At 44.1% G+C, this 19,161-nt stretch overlaps 1 protein-coding gene across 6 annotated transcripts in view; it reads right to left on the bottom strand.

Annotated features, from left to right (window-relative positions):
• Window positions 1-245: 245 nt before the first annotated feature.
• Window positions 246-19,161, bottom strand: part of VWA8 (von Willebrand factor A domain containing 8) — a 339,288-nt gene continuing 320,372 nt past the window's right edge. For 3 of the 6 annotated variants that reach the window (XM_047720038.1, XM_047720035.1, XM_047720039.1), the window contains 3 exons: window positions 7,415-7,513; window positions 6,136-6,374; window positions 246-3,866 (listed from right to left, as the gene is read on the bottom strand). In XM_047720038.1, the coding sequence (XP_047575994.1) occupies window positions 3,758-3,866; window positions 6,136-6,374; window positions 7,415-7,513 (447 nt within the window). In that variant the 3' untranslated portion in view covers window positions 246-3,757. Of the gene's footprint in view, window positions 3,867-6,135; window positions 6,375-7,414; window positions 7,514-15,648; window positions 15,803-18,913; window positions 18,956-19,161 lie in introns of those variants that run through there. The other 3 variants (XM_047720036.1, XM_047720037.1, XM_047720040.1) reach the window with 3 other exon arrangements.

Genomic DNA, 19,161 nt, shown 5'->3' with positions numbered 1-19,161 from the left:
CCACACACACAATTGCTCATTGTTCGGCTTGCGGCACAAAGGTCAGCTCGGGGCACCCAGTAGTTTTCCAATTTCTGACCCTTTTTGATCCCACTGTGCAGATCAGCAGATAAGGAGTTTTATTTTAAGGCAGCAAAATGCAAAGTAAGAGACAATGGGTAGAAATGTGAATGACTGTCCCACAGAAGTATCTGTCCAGCTGATGGGGGAAAGCCCTGCTTGTCCAAATTGAATGACGTTTTTTCTAGCTTTTAGAAAGCATATTCTGTCAGGGACACTGTATTGCTGGGGCAATGGGTGTCGGTGCCCAAATCCTCCATTTGTGGGGTTCCGGAGGCAAAAACACACTGACATGATGTGGTTCTTTTTTTTTTTTTTTTTTTAAAGATTTTATTTATTTATTTGTCAGAGAGAGAGAGGGAGAGAGAGCGAGCACAGGCAGACAGAATGGCAGGCAGAGGCAGAGGGAGAAGGAGGCTCCCTGCTGAGCAAGGAGCCCAATGTGGGACTCGATCCCAGGACGCTGGGATCATGACCTGAGCCGAAGGCAGCTGCTTAACCAACTGAGCCACCCAGGCGTCCCCATGATGTGGTTCTTATAAGATGTGCGAGGCACAGTCAACTCAGTGGCTCTGTGAGATCTAGAAGCAGGGACTAGAGTATTAGATTTGGTCCAGCTTTTCAAGTTTAAATTCATTTTAAATAGATGAAGCAACTAAGACCCAGAAGTGACAAGCCCAAGTTCACACATCACAGCGGCATCTAGAACTTCCTTTCCACTGACTAATCCTACTTGGAGTTTATAAACTCTTCCACCACAAGATCAAACACTGGAATTCCTTTCCATGACCTAGAGTACTTTTGCCGCAGCAAATCTGCGAAAGAAAAGGAAAGGAAAGGCAATGGTTAAGACCCTTATAATAACACCCTGGCCAGAAAGTGGGAGCAGATTAGGCTCTCCATCGAAGCATTTTAAAAAACCAGATATGTTACTGGTTGGAAGAACTTTTCTGGAAGTGGACATTTTATTTCCTAAGACGAAAAAGTAAGGCACAATTTACTAAATACAAAGGGACATGTGACTATTCTTTGATGCAATTCCAGAAAAAAGGTTGTCCAGGCAGGAGTTGTTGGCTTAGCATTTGTGGAATCTCTCTCCTAATTGTGATTGTTGGGCCATAACGGCAACAGGACACACAGGGGACCCCCCTCGTATTGCCCCCAGTCCCATATCTCTCTGCTCCGTTCTCGGGGGAGTTTAATTCTGGGTGAGCTGACAGGTGCAGGAAGGAGCCAGGTGGAGGGAGGGTTGAGGCCTCTGGAGCTGGCCTATCGGGAACACTGACCGTGTTGTCCACGGAGAACTGCTTCTAAATGGCTTTCAAAGCCCTCGGGTTTGTTCAGAGAAAATCCCACTGGCATTGATGGATCTCTCCTCCTCTGACAGTTCACAGGAAAGAATGAAATGATTCATGCTGAACATGGGACAGGCTCAAGTACTCCGGCTCGGATCCATTCCTGGCTGGAGGTGCCCCATGTGTGATGAGGTCATCTTGCTGGGGCACACAAAAGGTTCTGGGCAGGGGGGAGGGGGAGGGGGTACACACTAGACGGCGGCCATTCATAGCCTTCATTCCTCCTGGCGCTCACGGGTCACAATGAACCTTCTCAGCATTACACGGGCACTACAAGACCAAGCCGGTTCAGAAGCTTTTCAATGGAACCCCCCCTGAGGCAAACAATGCATTTATTATAATGTCTTGGCCCTAAGAAGGGCCTGGGAACAGCTTGGAGTGGCCTATAATTAAGTACATTTAATAATAAAGGCACAAACTTTTAGGTATTCCAAGAAGTGAAAATTAAACTCTTCTCAGCTCCTCTCTCTACTCCCCTCCCCCATCATCTTTCCCTTTTACAAATAAGTCAGGAGTCACATGTTTTTGTTTGTTTGTTTTAAATGACAATTGCAAGGATGTCTGGCTAGTGGGGAAAGGGAAATTGAATTACATGAGAAGATTCTTCCCATGTTTAAAAAAATGGCTTCTGCTAATTCAGGTAGTTAGGGCACAGGCAGGATTTGTTAAAAGGCCATTCTGTTATGGACTTGTGGATTCTGGGCAAAGCATTTTGGGGCTGTGGCCCTCTCGCAGAGGGGGCACCCCCAAGGGGTTCAAGTTGTTGCTCAGCCCAGGAAGGCCCAGTGAGAGGTGTCCCTCCAGCAGTGGCGTCTACCCTCGGTCCCCACATGCTCCTCTGAGTGCCTGAATGGGTTCACGGAGAGTCCCAGGGAGAGAAGAGAGCTCTCTGAACTGTGGTCAGGCTGCAAGAAAAGGAGCAAAATCTGCAAGAGCTCATCTTCAAGGTGGGAAGAAAGCACAAAGGGGGCCAGCCCAACCCCACTCTGCCCCTCCTGACTGTGAGGGAAAATAAGACGAGCCATGCGAACTCACTGGACGGGACTGCATTGGGAATCTGATCGTTTTTATTTCTTTGACAGCTGATAGGGAGTTGGGGTGGAGAAACAAATGGGTGTTTTCTTTCCTATAACTGACTAAAATGAAATGAGCCTGTACAATTTCATGCTATATGGGCAGATAAGGTAATATTATTAACAAGACTGATTTTTCCAACTTGCGACAAGAAAGTACCCATCCACTGGTGCTCCCCGCCATTTTGCCTGCATCACTGGTGGAGAGGAACTTCTTTTATGGTTGAACAGAGCCTGACTCTGGCTGTAGCATTTGATTTAAAACAAAATGACATCAGGCCTGTTGATAAATAAAGGTCAGCCTAAGGTAGGTGGAAATAAGGTACACTTGGAAAGAAAAAAGAACGAATCTTGAAAAAAAGGTTTTTTGTGTGTGTGTGTGCGCGTGTTGTTTTTTTTTTTTTTTTTTAACAGCTAAAGAAATCTCCAGTTCCCATTAATTCAAACATACTGCCTTGTTTTTACTTTGCTTTAAGTAAAACCATAAGCGTTTGTTATTTCAAGCATTACGTTTTGGACACCAAAGTATGTGAAATTTGTAAGAAGCACTGGAAGAACAAGAAGACACAGGAAGTTCAAGGCAAGACAACCTTTAGCATTCCATGATGGCAGCATGGAAATAGGACGTTTGCTCTTCATTATTTAAAGAGTCTTTTAAAAAGTCAAATGGGAAAGGAAGCAATGCAGGGATCTTTTGATTCCTTTTGGCTTTGGCCAAGAAAATGGAATTATTGAAAAAAAATCTAACCTTTTATAAAATAACTGCTGTTAGGAGGCTTTGCAGTAGGTTAAATACTATAAAAATCATGGAGGAGAAAATAAAATTAATTATTGGACAGGAGCAAGTTGGGTGAGTTTACACAGACTTTTATCTCAGTGGTGGAACAATGCATCAGAATCACTTCTGCTACCTCAGGTGACCAGCCGTTGTGTTAAGGCAAAAGCAAGGCATTCTCTTCCCCTCTGGTTTCTGGATACAAACCAAGCACCATAGTTCTCAAATTGCCTTTGTTGACTCCTGACCTTTTCATAAAACTCAGCTCAACTCGCTTTCCCCAAGAACCCATCCCCGGTGGTAGATTTCCATGCACAAGCTCTCCTCCGGCTGCTTTCCTGCATTCTGATTCCTGAGCGAGCCCAGGAAGAGCCAGGAGTGCCAGAGTCCTCCAGGCAACGCGCAGGGTCACAACTGTCGTCTTTTCTTTGGCGGGCTCTTTATTCCTATCTTATTTTAAGTCCTGGGGTCATCAGGGTAATGAAGGGCCTGCCCTAAACAGTGGACAGCATGGTGGAGGTGAAGATCTGTTGTAAAATCTGGGGGATGTCCTTGGTATCCATGGCAACGAAGGACCGGCCAGCTGGTAAAGTTCTCTGAAGCCTGCCCGGATGGAAAGGGAAAGAAAAATTACCATTGCAAATGGGGGCTCCCCTTCTACTTCCTGCCCCCGTAAATAGCATCCAAAGGAAGTTTTTACTTTCTAATACCTTGCCCCTGCCTACCAGGGAATGGGTTCTCAGCAGGCAATGAAAGGCTTGGAAGGGCCACAGAACAGAGGGAGGGAGGCACACTGAAAGCAGTGAACCAAAAGAAAGCTCTTTTCAGTGAGAAAATCAGTTAATTTGAAAAGAAGTTTCCTTCCTTTTATTACTGTCATTTCCCGGTATTCCCTTGGCAGAACAGAGCCCAAGGGACGAATCTGGGATTAGCTCACCTGGGTCCAGCAAATACGTGGACCTCACCCTGTGCTTCTAAGTGCTTTCCCTGCCTTAGAACACAGGTCTGGAAAAACACTGCCCAGCCAAACCCAGGTGGTTCTTTCTCTCTCTCTTCTTTTTTTTGGGCCTCACATCATGCAGTGTGAAGGGCAATTTGGCTTGCGCAGTTGCAGCTCTGATGACACCAGGGTTATATAGGCTTATGATAATTCTTTTAAATGGCGATTTATCATCTGGAACAAAGGGCCATTTCTGAAAGCAATGAAAGTACAAGACACAGTTCTATCCAAAAGAACGCCTCCTTTCACTGTGCCAACAAAGTTTGGTTTTGGAATGACATTTCATAAAAGTCAACCATCCTGTGTCGTATCATACATTTGGCATGCCTGGTAGACCAGCTAATTCTGCAACATATCTTTTGCTAGTGGATGTTGGACCATTTCCCTAGGAAACCACAAGGGTATTATTGTACTTTCTTAAGTATTCAAACAGGATCTGTTCACTAGAAAGACAAAATAGCTATTTCAGCTCAACCAGTATTTGCTGAACTTGCTGTCTGCTTAATACTGGGCTGGTCCTGAAAGAAATCTGGGTGGAATAGGCATGGCTTGCATTCGAGAACATGAACATTCTAGAAGATGCTAAAATATAAACCTGGGAAAAATGCAGTCAGTTGTAATAAACTGACAGTAATGACATGAAACTAAGGCATTCTTAAGCTTATTCTGCAATCCTGCAGCGGCAAAGGGAAAAGAAAAGATGCCAGCTCTTTGGAAGCTAAAACGTGTCCTAGTCTATACAGGACTCTGTATCTCAGAGTGTGACAGGTAAAAGACAGGAAGAACAAAAAGCTATGCGTTCTGGGCAGGAATGTTATTTTTGGGGGGTGGGGGAGCTCTACTTTCATGTGTGTTTTCTGCTTCATACAACTATTTCAAGTGGAGAAAAATCACAAGTTCTTTCTGCTTATAATTCAAAAAGATAAATGTTGGTGTGTTTGAGAAATCAGAGTGTTTCCAGATCTCTCCTTTCAGTTCATCCACAGTGGGATTTGTTATCTGACCATAAACTTCTCTAGTGAATATTCAACACGTTCAGTGTAGCGTCTTACTATATATTCTTTCTTTTTTAAAATTATTTTTATTAACATAGAATGTATTATTTGCCCCAGGGGTACAGGTCTGTGAATCCTCAGGCTTATACATTTCACAGCACTCACCATAGCCCACTTATTCTGTCTTACATTGTCTCCCAGTGCTTCACCTGCCTGTCTCCTCAGTGAGAAGGGACAAATACACATATAAGGGGGGATATCTAAGATAGATAGATATCTATATATTATCCGTGCATGTCTACCCATGCGTATTTATGTGTATGTCTCTCTGTGTCTATATATAGATATATACTATATATATATACACACACATATACACACACACATTTTCTTTATCATTTATATACACATTTTATAGACACACATACATATATACCATCTCTCATACTGGGAAAAGGTTGTTACTTGGATATGATGTTTGTGACTTTGAATATGATTTGAACATGAAATCATATTCGGAGTAACTGAACTGATTAGAACTGAGCTTGAGACCTCAATGTTAAGTGCCAAATATATAAAACATTGTCTAATTTATTAGCAGACAAATCAATTTGTTAATTATTCTATTGTTGGTTTAAATAGAAGATAAAAAATAATTTAAGACTATTATTGCTCATCCAAACATAAGAGAGGGCGCTCTGTCCTCTCAACTGGACCACCAGCCCCTCGAGGGTAGCAGCCCTACCGGGTACTCTTCCCTCTGCTCGCCTCCCCACCACTGCCCCTCATGACACCGATCCCATGAGATGGCATGTGTCAGGCAGGTATTCAAGCATCTCTCTGTTTGTCCTTTGCCGTATCCCGAGGTGGCCCTTACCTGGTTGCTTGATCTCCTAAAGATCCAATGAAAATGGCAAAAGCATTTACTTGAGGGTTGCTTGTCAGGATCTGGGCAAACCTGGCAGGATGTATTCCGTATCGTGACAGGTTTGCATCACTTAAGACAATGACGAAGTACTCGTCGGCTTCTTCTTTGACAATCTCCTTGATGGCATGTTCTGTCCCCTCTAACGTGTGGTCCCCACTCATGCAGAACTGAGCATGGGCATGCATTGTCTGGGAGGAAGAGACAGGGCACAGAAGCCACGTAAGAAACTTTGTAAACAAACATCATGAGATTTCCATTAATCAGGAGAACACACAAATACTGATTATTACACTTGAACAGGAAATATCTAAGTGAGTTCTATTTAATTTGCACCTTAGAGTGATAACAGCACACAGTGATATTCGTATGCGGTTAAGACTTTTGTTAGAAACAGGAAATGTTCCCAGACTCCCCCAGCAGCACTGACTCTTGAAACTCAAGCTGCCACTTAAAGCAAAAAAATCTAAGAAAACATCAAACTTGGCATTTCTCTCTCTCTCTCTCTCTCTCTCTCTCTCTCTCTCACACACACACACACACACACACACACACACTGTGGTAGGCAGAATTCCACAGTGGTTCCTAAGATTCCCACCCCCTGGTATACACAGCCTGCATAGTCCTCTCCCCTTAAAGGTGGGCAAGACCTGTGAACAGACATGACACGGGAGAAAAATGAGGAATGGGTTGAATTCCTAATAAAGTTGTAACACTAAGCACCGCACTTACAACAACAGCTATGGAGGAAATTTACTTTAAGCTCGTGGTGTGTATGTGTTTCTACTGTAGCTCTAGGTATATGAAATTGAATTTATCATCAGAAGATACTAAGGACATAAAATTGGGGTTGGAGAGTTCTCTAAACAGGGTCATTCTTTTTCTTTAACTGAAATGTGTAGGGGCTGAGCAGAACTGCAGAGGGTATAGCAGGGGACCCAGGCTGTAGAATACGGATATAATCCCAAGTACACTGAGAATCTGTAGGGAACAAAGTTGAAAATTTGTAGGGTGGAGAAAAGGATTTTAGGTGTGATGAATGTTTTCCCAGTTTAATGCCTGAATATGATGAGTGTTTTCCCAGTTTAATGCCTGAATATGCCTGTAAAACAGGAAGTCTTTTTCTTTCCTGTAACTCCTGCTGCCTCAATGAACCTTTTCAGTGATCAGCAGATACTTTACCTAATCTGGTAGAAGTTTTCACAACAGAGAGGTGACTTAATGTATTTACCTTCAGAATTTCTAGTCTTTGCTTATTGTCCTTGGGCATTTTGTTAAGTGGAACTAGACCAATGTTGTAGCCGTCTCCGGAGTGTCCAACGATGTCATACTACAGACGAGAGAATCAGAGAGTTAACAGAAGAACTGTCACCAGACCTGTAAGCCTCCGACTCTCTGGGCGGCCACTAGACATAAGGGCTCCACGGACGGCCCCAGACAGGTCCAGAGAGACGGATGTGTGTTTATCCACAAAGGCAGACAAACTCCAGGCTCCTTCATTTCTGGTCCACCCTCTTCTGTGCTTTCTGCCCCAACAGGAGGTAGAAAGTATGACGAGGGCTTTGGGCGCTACCAAGAATTCCATTCTTAACTCTCAGGGGAGAGTTCAAAAAAATCACACACACACACACACACACACACACACACACACACACACACACAGTGGTAGGCAGAATTCCAAGGTAGCACCCAGGATTCCTGCCCCCCAGAGTACACGGCCTGTATAATCCTTTCCCCTTAAGTGTTAAGTGAGGGCAGCACCTATGAATATGATAGGATGTTGCTTGTGATTATTTATTTTATGTGGCAAAGAGGATTCTGCAGATGTAATTAAGCCTGCTAACCAATCAACTTTGAGTTCATCAAAAAGGGAGATTATCTGGGTGGGCCTAACTTAATCATATAAGCCCTAAAAAGCAGAATGTTTTTTCCAGCTGGTAGTAGAAGGGAAAGACAGAGAGGCTTGAAGTATGGGGGGATGGACCATGTGAGAATTATCTGTGGCTGAGATGGGGAGGGGAGAAGATGGGGATCTAGGAATGACCCTGGCTAACAGCCAGCAAGGAAACTGGGACCTCAATCCTACAATGATAAAGGAACTGAACTCTGCCAACAATCCAAATGGGCTTGACAGCAGAGCCTCTAGGTCGGAAGCCCAGTCTGACTGACATCCTGATTCCAGCCTTAGGAGATCCTGAGCCGAGAACCCAGCTGAGTCTTCCCAGACTCCCAAACTCCAGAACCAGGACCTGATAAACGGGTGTTGCTTTCAGACGCTATGTTTGCAGTTATCTGTCACACAGCGATAGAAAACACGTAGCCTTTTTTCCCTGAAGGCAAAAGTGAAATGTATTCACCACAGAAATCACAGAAAAGCACAAAAAAGAAAGTAAAAATTATCCAAGATCCCATTAGTCAGAGATAACATCTGTTAATGTTTTGTTGTGTAAGTTTCGAGGCTTTTATTTCCTTTCAATGTATGTGTAAGAGGTTGTACACTCACACACACACATTCACATCTACAGCAACAGAACTTTCAACTGAAATGGATAACGTTCACCATGTGCGTTTTATAATCTGCTTTTGTACTCTAGTGTATGACATATATTTTTTGAATTTAGGAAATACCTTCTTAATTCTCTGTCTCACAATGCATATGAGAAAAGGCCAGCGCTGAGTGGGGTGCAGCATTTTTATGGAATCTGGAAAGAAGTTTGGGACCTTGAAGCAACTCTAACTGGAGCAAGGTGGTTTTTAACTCTTGACTCTGCTCCCAAATTCCCCTCTCCTCTGCCATCTCCTCTAAGAATGTTCATGATGCTGATGTGAAAGTTAGAAGAGACTTCAGGGTATCTGGGCCAACTGGGCATATGCAAAGAAAACTCTTGAGTGTGGGCAAAGATTTTCGGGAGTATTGGGAATCCCACAGAGGGACAAAATGCCCAAGATTCACTGCTTTCTATTGCCGAACTGACCGCCCACCAACAGCTGTCTTCTGAACACCTAGCACGTGCAAAACATGACTCTAGGTGCTGTAGGGGAATGCAGTAGTTTCCTTTCATGTCTATTCTTTTTTAACTGCTGAGTTCTTTGAGGCCATGCCTTATTCATCTCTGAATTTTAGTATCTGTGAGTGTGTCTGGTGTGTTTACTGCAAAGATGCAATCACATTGGGGCAATAAGAAGTTTTCCTTTCCCATGTGGGCTACATTCTTTTACAAATAATCTGTTTGGAAGCTGGAATGCATTTTTCCCCACCATGTGATAAATGGTGGTTAGTCCAAGCTAGCTGACAAAAAAACCCCGTACTGGAACCAAAACCATTGTACTTAAAATACAAGAAGTAGAAAAATTCCCATTGAAATAATTTTGTGCAAAAAAGAGGGAGTCAGAAGGCAAGCTGAGTTCGTTGTGGAGCGTGCTGGAGTTGTGCATTTGGGGAGGCATGAGAGTGGAAGTCAAGTTCATGGAGTCAAGAGATGTGGCTGTCCTCCCCGGAGGCAGACATGTCTGCCAAGGGCAAATGCACAGAGAGAGGAGGGCAAAGGACCCCTTTGACTGAACCCTGGGCAGTATCCTCCTCGGTGGGTGGAAGAAGGACACTGAGCTGAGTGGAGAAGACAGGGGAAGCAGCACTTGGTGAAGCAGGATAAGGAGACAGCCGTGGGGAGACTGTATGTAGGGTCTCAGGGAGGGGTTTGCAACTGTGCTGAATTACACTAACCACAGCCTTCCCAGAGAATTGTGACTAGTGACCTCTGGGCCTTAGAATCAACAGCGACCTCTGTGGGGAAAAGATCAGTGAAAAGTTTGTGGGATAAGAAAGAATAAGGAAACAGCATCTAGAAGGAATGTTGGGGGACAGCTGTCTGTGCATTTTGTGGGCGGCAGAAAGGGGGTCATGGGGAAGGAGCTCAGAGTCACAGTCGGGCTCTAGTTTAGACAAGGAGGGAGGACACTCCCTTTTCTGAGACTGAATAAAGGGAGAAAGAATGCTAATGGACAGAGATTTAAGTGTATAATTGGAAGGGACAGGTATATGAATGAAAGCCCACGTAAGATATCTAAATATTTAAAAACTATCTATCAGGCTACAGATCATTAAATAAGATCGTTCTATTCTCCTTCTTTGATTGATAAATACAGATTATAATTACCTGGAGAGCTAGGACTCCTTAAATTCTGTGCAAGAACAGGGTGGTGTGGGCGGCACTGGCCCCTGGCTCACAGCCCAGGCCCTTCCCTTGCTGGACTTGGCTCTGTCCCATTCTGTGAGGTGTCTCCTCAGCACATGCGTGCATACCTAGCTCTCTCACAGCCACACGCCATCATCGCCCTCAGGCCCAGGTGTTCACAACATTGGCTAGTCTGCCCTAAGAAGACAGACCTGCGAAAGGGACCTGCGTAGGCCCTGGAAGCAGGCTTGGGCTCATCTTAGTTTTCTTGGGGAATCCCCGAAACCAGGAGCATGATCGGAAAATTGGCTCTAACTGAACATACCCGACTGGCCCCACAGATTCTTCACTTCATGGGAGGGGTATGGTCAGAGAAGAGCCAGAGTAGGATCTTGCACAGGGGCTGGGACAATATTCTAGGCTTGGTTTTAATATACTTTTTAAATTAATACTAAAGATGATACAAAAGAATTGAAGAGAAACTGACCAAAACCTTAAAAAAGCTTGATAGCAAATGCTTTTTAGGGATGTAATAAATTCCACATGTGAAAAAAATATCTCCTTAGGATAGTTTGCTATCAGTCTGTGAAAAGGTAACAGAATTTGAACCCTAAAAGCTGCACAGCTCTTGACAGTGGCTAACTGCTGTACTGGCTTCAGTAGGCACCTAAGGTCCCCGCCTTCAGGACCAGCATTGGCCCGGATGTGGAGGAAGCCTGGCTGATTCCTCCATAGACGCATGCTCGAGGCCCTATCAAGTCTGACGGGACAGTGGTCATGGCAGGAACTGTCTCAAGCCAAGAATAAAGTTGTCCTGAGAAGGTGCCAGGCAGGCTGGCTTTTGTTAGGAGCCTGGTGAAGTCATCTGTTTGGGTGGGATCTTACACAGGAGGGGAGAAGATCAGTTCCTCGAAACTGAAGTGGGTTTCTCTTATTTGGCTGAGGCAAGAGGGCTAGAAATGTATTAGACTTTTCCCTCCCTATTTACTGAAGGTTGAAATTCTTCCTAATCAGATGACTGTGGATAAGCCTCTACGAATATGTATCTGACCATGTGGTCTGCTCACGGGGCTGATGGTTACCAGGAGGAAAAGAGCTGGTTATTAAACAAAGAGCAGCCAAAGGAGCTGCTGGAGGGTCTTTATCAAAAACAGATACTGGTTGATTAAATACTTCAGAAACATTTTAGTAACTATCCATCTATCATTTGACTGACTGATCTAACTACCTACCATTTAATTATTTGCCCAGGAGAAGAAAGCATACTATACTTTTTCACACTAGTGAGATAAAGATAGGTGAATTACCCATCTCTCTTTCTTCCTCCCTCCCTTCTTCCTTTTCTTCCTTCTTCCCCCCCTCCCCCCCTTCCTTTCTTTCTTTATGGTAAGGAAAGTGCTATTTGCAGAAGGATCCGCCTTTGTCTGTGCTGGGTTAGCACGGCAAAGGCAGAAAAGACACACCTAAAGAATAGGATGAGGCTTATAAAATGGTTTGCAGGCTCTGGTTCTCATTTTCCAGACAGGCTTGGGGATTATTCTGCGCCCAAAGTAAATAAAAGGCCTGAGAGGAATCCAAAGTACGTCCAAATGTGGACCGTTCCCTGGTGTTACTGTAGATCATTTTAAGCTTCCATTAAGACCAATACTTCTATGTCGTAATTATCTAGTATCTGCTCTCCAAGGACCCCAGCGCGTTTCACAGAGAGAAATTTGCTAATCCCCAAAACTGTCTGGGCTAAAGGAAAGAAGTACAGAAACTCATTCATTTCCCTTCTCTATCCCCTGATCCTGCCATTCCCCCTCCCCACCCCCGTCTGGCTCCTGCTGTGATCACGGTTGAATCAGACTTGCCAGGCTCAAGCACACTCTGCATGTGGAAGATCACGGAGTCATTAAATAAGAGCCTCACTGTCATTATCAAACCCCCTAATGTTTAGATCATAACCTTTTTTGAGCAGCTCAAAATTTATATCGTCATGATTTCTCTACTTCTCAAGGTCTCCCCTGAGTCCTTGTAGAGTCTTGCTTTTAGCACACGTGCATAAATAATAAACCACAGTAGTAAGGAACAGCCTCAATGAGAGAAGGCCAATTTTAATACTTCTTTGCTTTAGAAGCCTGCTTAAATGCCCTTTTGCTGTATTTTCTTTTGAAAATCTCATTCATTTAGAGAAAGGTGTAACAAATGAAAACAAATGCTGAGTTTCAGTCCAAGTCACATTTATCACCAAGTAAGAAGGCGGATTTGTGATACGGAGACTGCAAAGAAATCTCAGCTTAGAATCCAGAGCTATTAGCATTTTTAAAAAAGATTTTATTTGAGAGAGAGAGAGAGAAAGAGAGTAAGAGAGAGAAAGTGCATGAGAGAGGAGAGGGTCAGAAGGAGAAGCAAACTCCCTGCTGATACACTGCTTGATCCCAGTGCTCTGAGGATCAGGATCTGTGACCTGAGCTGAAGGCAGATGCTTAACCGACTGAGCCACCCAGGCATCCCTAGCATTTTTTTTTTAATAAGTAAGATTTATGTTTAGGTTTCTATGGAGAAGGATAATCATCTGCTAACTTTAGAAAAGGCTATGCTTTATTACACATCCACATTATAACTAGGTATGAGACAGCGTCTGAGGCTATTTCCGAAGCCCAACGATGTGTGAAATTCTCATCTCCTTCTAGAAATCCAAGTTACCATTCTAAGATGGGACCACTGACAGTGGGTAGCAAAGGCTTAGGAGATGAATATGTGATTTCAAAAGTCAAGAGAAGTGCCAAAAGAATCCTAAGGTGTTAGCCAATAAGCTACAGTAGCTAGTTAACCTTCCATCGTATCACAGAAGTCAACGTAAAAACAGTGATGACCTGAAGGTCAAGGATTCTAGACTTAGCTCTGATGTTAATAAGCTTTCTGACCTAGGGCAAGTCACTTTTCTAAATCTTGTTTCTACCTTATAAATGATGCTGGTATAGATGACCTCTAACATTATATGCTTTTAAGTCACTTAACCTGACAAATAGGAATAATTTCTGTTTTGTCTAACCTCACAGGGTCACTGCAAGTATAGAGCAATACATTTAATGAGTAGAAGGTCAATGTATTGTAAGGGCCTTTCAGCCAGAGCAGCCCCACCCCGGCTGAACTGCCATTTTGTTGTAAAACTTAAATTGACCTTGCTCCCCTCCCCCCCCCCCCCCCCCCCCCCCCGCCCCCCGACCGGGGAACTTACTTAATTAAAAGCAAGTCCGGGAAGCCAGTCCCAGGTAACAAAGTCCAAATACAAGGATGGGTCAGGCCAGGTAGAGGTATTCAATCAGTGGGGGCGCATACTCTCTCCTAGCTACCAAGGAGTATGCTCCCCGCCCCCCCCCCCCCCCCGCCCTTTGGGAGCCTTTTGGCGCCAATCCTAACCAAGGTGTGATAGGCTGGTTCAAATGTCTACTAGGGTAAATTGTAATTCAGTTGGTCACCTAGCATCACTGTGGAGTTTCCTGTGTGTGCTACAATCTCATTGGCCACCTGTGTGTGGCCAGGCCCAACCACATGGCCTTTGCTTTATAAAAGTTAGTCTGGAAAGCAGGGAGGGGTCATCCTCTCTGTAGGGGTGCCCCGATCGGTCTCTTTGATGGTCGGTCTGATTCCTGATGCTTGGTGCGAAATAAAGCTTTGCTTGACCTTCACTTTGTATCAGTCTCGCTCCTTTAATCACGGACCCGTTATTGGGGTACCCAATTTCTGGGACACCCAACAGTATACTTCTTCATAGTTTATAAACTGCTTCTATATATCTCATCTCATCTGGATTCTCTTCACAACCTTTGGGGTGGGTATTCTTTACCTCATTTCACAGATGAAGAAATGAATGCCCGGAGAGATGAGCAGCATTTCCTAAGGTCAGAAATTGAGTGTTGGCAGAGGTGGGAGCCGAACCCAGGTGCCCTGACAGTAAATCCAATGTCTTTACCATAGAGAAATAAATAATCATTCCCCAGCTGTTCCCCTCCCTATCATCCCCCCCACCCCCAACCTGTTTGGTCAATATTTCTACCACAACAATGGAGTCCATTCTGAATTCCTTCATGTTGAATTGACCCAGAGAACTCTGCACACCCTTCTTTGGTCTTATCTCCAAGTTGCAATAAGAATTTATTCAAAGCCTAAGCATGATAAGATGACCAGTTTCTATTTCCAAATGTGTGAAACATTCCTGAGGCATCGGAAGTAGGTTCATTATGGACACTGAGCTAAGTTGTTGATAGAAGGAATTTTCTCAGCAGGTGCCAGTTTGTGAGTCATATCTTTCCATATCCTTCTGAGAATTAGCCCAGCCTTTTTGACCAAGATATCTTTGAGAAAAGTCATGCCTATTACACCTCACATGAATGATGAGGTGCTAAGGGGAGGAAAAGACAGAGCCTTTTATGTAAACGGTACATTTGCTCCTGAATCACAGCTTTGTCAAAATACTGACTGGGCAGAAATAAAATGGCTGCAAAAAACCAGGGATAAAATATCCACTAAGGGCCCTGAAGTGGCAGTCTGAAGTCCTGGCTTTTTACCACGGAGCTGTGTGACCTTGGGCAAAGGACTTAACCTCTCTGGATCTTGATTTTCTCTTTTGAAAAACAAAGAGGTTAGTGAAAATGATTGCTAACACCCCTCCCGCTCCCAAGGTTCTATAAAGATACAATGGTTTAGTCTAGAAACAGAATGAAAAAAGTCTGCTTCACGTACTCATAGGAAAATCTGTGCCTTGCTTTCTCTTGTCAAAGGAATGAGTCACCTAAATGTACCTGAGGATTGATGAAGTCTTTTCTAAAAAGAAAGGCCTGAGTCTTACAAGAAATAACAATCCAATTTGGCTCTGGAAGAGCAGTTTTCTAACTGTTTAAAATATTTTTAAACAGTGGAAGTCTTTCTCCAAATGAAATATTGCACAAAAGCCCAGATTATGAAACATCCTGCAAAATCAATATAAGTGGAATTGCTGGGATGGAAGGGGAAGGGGTTAAAAGTCCCGTCCACCCACCATCGCTCCCCAGCACCCTCTGAGGGTTCCTTGTTACTCCGTTAGGAAACCGTGGCCTTAGAATATGATTTTCCACAAAAACGATAAATCTGAGGACTTGTTTTCAAAGTGCAACTTCTCGGTAACTAAATAAATCTGTTTTCCAGTGTGTCGCTACTTGAGTGCTCTGAGGAGAAATAGTAATCTAACTTTTGATGAGGTAGAGTACTTTGAAGGAAAAACAAAAACAAAAACAAAGGCATTAAGAGCTTTTAGAAAAGGAAGTCTACTTTAAGGTTCCAGTGAGAACATTCTCAGGGGCTTGTAAAAATCCCAAGGAACAAACTGGAATGAAGATAAAGGCAAAAAATGCTTCTGGACTTCAATAAAGCGGTTCACACAACTGTTACCATTGCTCTGTTCGCTTCGGTGTTTCAGTGCTCTGTGAACATTAACAATTTTGTTGATTATAAGATTAGAGGAGTTTATAACGATTATTAGCCAATAATGCTATTCCTGTCTGAAGAGACTGACCATAAATGCTGTCCCTGAGAATAACTGAATGAAGCTGGTAGACCAATTATGAGAAACTTAAAGCTCCAGATGGCTCTGAAATGTGTCCTGCCACGGCATTACCTTTTCTTCTCGGTGATTCTTACTTGAGGGTCCTTGTGGTTTGGCACGGACCATGCTAAGATGGAACAGAAAGTGGAGGCGGACTCCCAGTGAGCCTCCTGGATCTGGAATATAATGACCCAGGGCTGTGGAGCTGAGCCCGAGCCAAACAAGACACACAGAGACGCCAAGAGAGAGGTTTTGGGGAAGAGCCCAGATCACTGGGTCAGGCCGGTGGCTTCTGAAGGTTTCAAAGCAAATACAGACTGGACACCTTGACAAAAGAGGGAAAACTGGAGGCGGCCCACATTGAGAGCCATCTGGAACTGAGGAAGGGGGAGTCTCAGAGCACACTGCTAATTCTTTAAGATACCACATGTGATGGCCTCCTGGGCTACAGAATATAAATTTTTCACTAGGAACTCCTGAAACTGTCATTTGCCTGTGCATCATTTTATATTTGCTGGGAAAGTTACATACTTTCATTTGCTATTCCTAGGCCTCACGTTTTTCTCACAAATGAGAATGTGAACGCACAGAGGAAGGGAGCTGAAGGTGATCATGGGCACACAGATACAGAAGCGGGGGAATGGGGCATGCTGGATGTACATGCATCAAATATCTCTGAGAAGATACCACAAAAAAGTCCACTCACAGCGGCCACCACTGCAGGGGGCCGCGGGAGCTGAGGTCTCACTCTCACTCTTCTACGCATGTTTAATTACATGTTTAGTTACAAAAAACGCTCTCACAGAATGTCAGTAGGCTCCATCCCACCACCTTCTCACCGCTGACAAAGGACACCGGGGAGCCCCAGCAGAGACTGAGGAGCCAGTGGGCACTCAAAATCACAGACATGTTGGCAGGGGTGGTGAGATTATTATATGAAATCTCCAGGGCACCCAGCGTCAGGGGAGGGGGCAGGGCAAAGCCTGTCGGGGGTTCTGAAAACACAGGGAATAGTGGCACAAGGTGAAAGGCGCCGTGAGGAAACAGCTCGATGAATCCAGGATGAAGGACATGCCGCCAGACAACTGATCTGAACTCTCATGAGAGCCCCCATCCTGAGAAGCCAAGAGGGCAGTGGCAGGTGAGGTGGGCTAACAAGACACTGCAACCAAGAAACAAATGTGGGCTTTCACTGGATCCTCGATTTGTGTGTGTGTGTGTGTGTGTGTGTGTGTGTGTTGCGGAGAGACCAACTGGAAAAGACAGTTCTGGGAAACACGTATTGTGGTGAGCACAGAGAAATGTAAGGAACTGCTGAATATTTTCCGTGCTGGAATATAACCCTGCGGGTTCACTATGCTTCCAGAAAAAAGACACCCCTGAGATAGCTGGGGAAAGTGAATTTGGATTGGATGCTAGAAGTATTACAAAATCACTGGTAGGTTTCTCAGGTGTGATAATGGTATTGAGGTTGTGTTGGAGAACGTCCTCACTGTTAGGAGAAGCATAATCAAAGATTTGGAGGTAAAGCATTATAACATTTAGGGTTTCCTTTCAAATGATTCAGAAGAAGGAAGAGTATATATTTAGAGAGAAACATGAAGCAAATGAGGGAAAATACCAACAATTGGCGAATGTAGCAAAGGCACATGGGTGTTCATATTAGTGTTCTTTCAACTTTTCTGTAGGTACACATGTCTTCCAAAATAAAAAAGTTGGGAAATAAAGGGGAAATTTTAAAAACAAAATAAAAAGTACCAGAAAGGGAAAACGAACAGAAGGGGAGTCCTGGCCCTATCCTACTGTCTCCAACCAGCCTTCTGACTTTGGGAAAAGTCCTTCATGTTCCTGGGTCTTGGTTTCCTGTGTGAGGAACGAGGCAACTGAGTAAATGACCTAGGAAAGCTGTCCCGTTCTGAAGTCCATGGACACAGTGAGGAATTTGCAGGAAGGCGACTCCTATGCCTTTCCTGTCCTGCCTCTCCTCAGGCCTACATGTCCTTGCCCAAAAACTGCTTTTCCTCAAAGAGCTTGTTTTGTGAAGTCTTAATGTCTTTTCCTTTTGTTGGAAAGATGTGAATGCACTGGAGACTTTCTGTGCTCTTACAAAAGTTCTAAAGGAACTGTAGTGAATGTAAGGGGTATGTTTGTAAGTATGAGAAAATGCACAAACCCCAAACAATTACAGTACTGTCTATTAAGAATCTAATAGCATAAAAAAAAAACCCAAATATATTTCAAACTTTGAAGAAGTTCATCTTACCTTGGTGTCTTGCTATAATTTCTTGCTCTAAATAGTGACTGGATTTGGTAATAATTTATCTTACCAGAGTAACTTATGGTTATCTTCTCAGTGTATCTGTGGTTTTACTGATAAAGACTGAGGAAATGGTTTGTACTGTGGTGGGAATCAAAGACTATCAGCAAAATACTACTTTGGGGGTGATACCCCGAAAGGGGGGGGATGTCTGGAGAGGAGGGCGCTCTGCTCGCGCCTCTATGACCACATGTCTCTCTCTAATCTTCGATTTCTGTGTCCCCCTCATTAGGCTCTCGGCTCACAGATGGCAGGAAACTCGGCACCTGGGAGAGTACTCTGCTCTTAGCAAGTGCAAAATCTAGGTTAGTCATTTTATGGAAATCCAGTACGTCATAGGGCAGCAACTTGTAATTGTCAATTAGAAACAAAGCAAAACAACATCTGGGACATGTTCATTTCCGTGTGTGTGTGTGTGTGTGTGTGTGTGTGTGTGTGTGTGTGTGTTTTGGTGCAGTATGTCCAGTCTCATTAATAGTTGTTCCAAACAACAGACTTTTCATAGTGAGAACTGGACAAATCTCGATCTCTCTGTACACTCCGCCGTGTGAGATGGAAGGAAATATTCAGCGTGTCCCATGATAATCATGCCATCTCCCTGCAGGCTGTGGGAATGACTCTCTGAACCGTCTATTAGCTTTGCTACCTTCTGCCTTCTGTTTAATTCTTTACCCAGTGCCGGGGAGCTGTGTCCATCGATCTCCTGGTGAACTCCTAAAAAAAAAACCTTTCTTAGAAGGTTTAACTTAGAAGAAGTGGGGCGCCTGGGTGGCTCAGTGGGTTAAGCCGCTGCCTTCGGCTCAGGTCATGATCTCAGGGTCCTGGGATCGAGTCCCGCATCGGGCTCTCTGCTCAGCAGGGAGCCTGCTTCCCCCTCTCTCTCTCTCTGCCTGCCTCTCTACTTGTGATCTCTCTCTGTC

This window comes from Lutra lutra, chromosome 3 (genome assembly GCF_902655055.1).
Source record: "Lutra lutra chromosome 3, mLutLut1.2, whole genome shotgun sequence".
NCBI lineage: Eukaryota > Metazoa > Chordata > Mammalia > Carnivora > Mustelidae > Lutra > Lutra lutra.
This window is presented reverse-complemented; position numbering and strand designations above follow the sequence as displayed.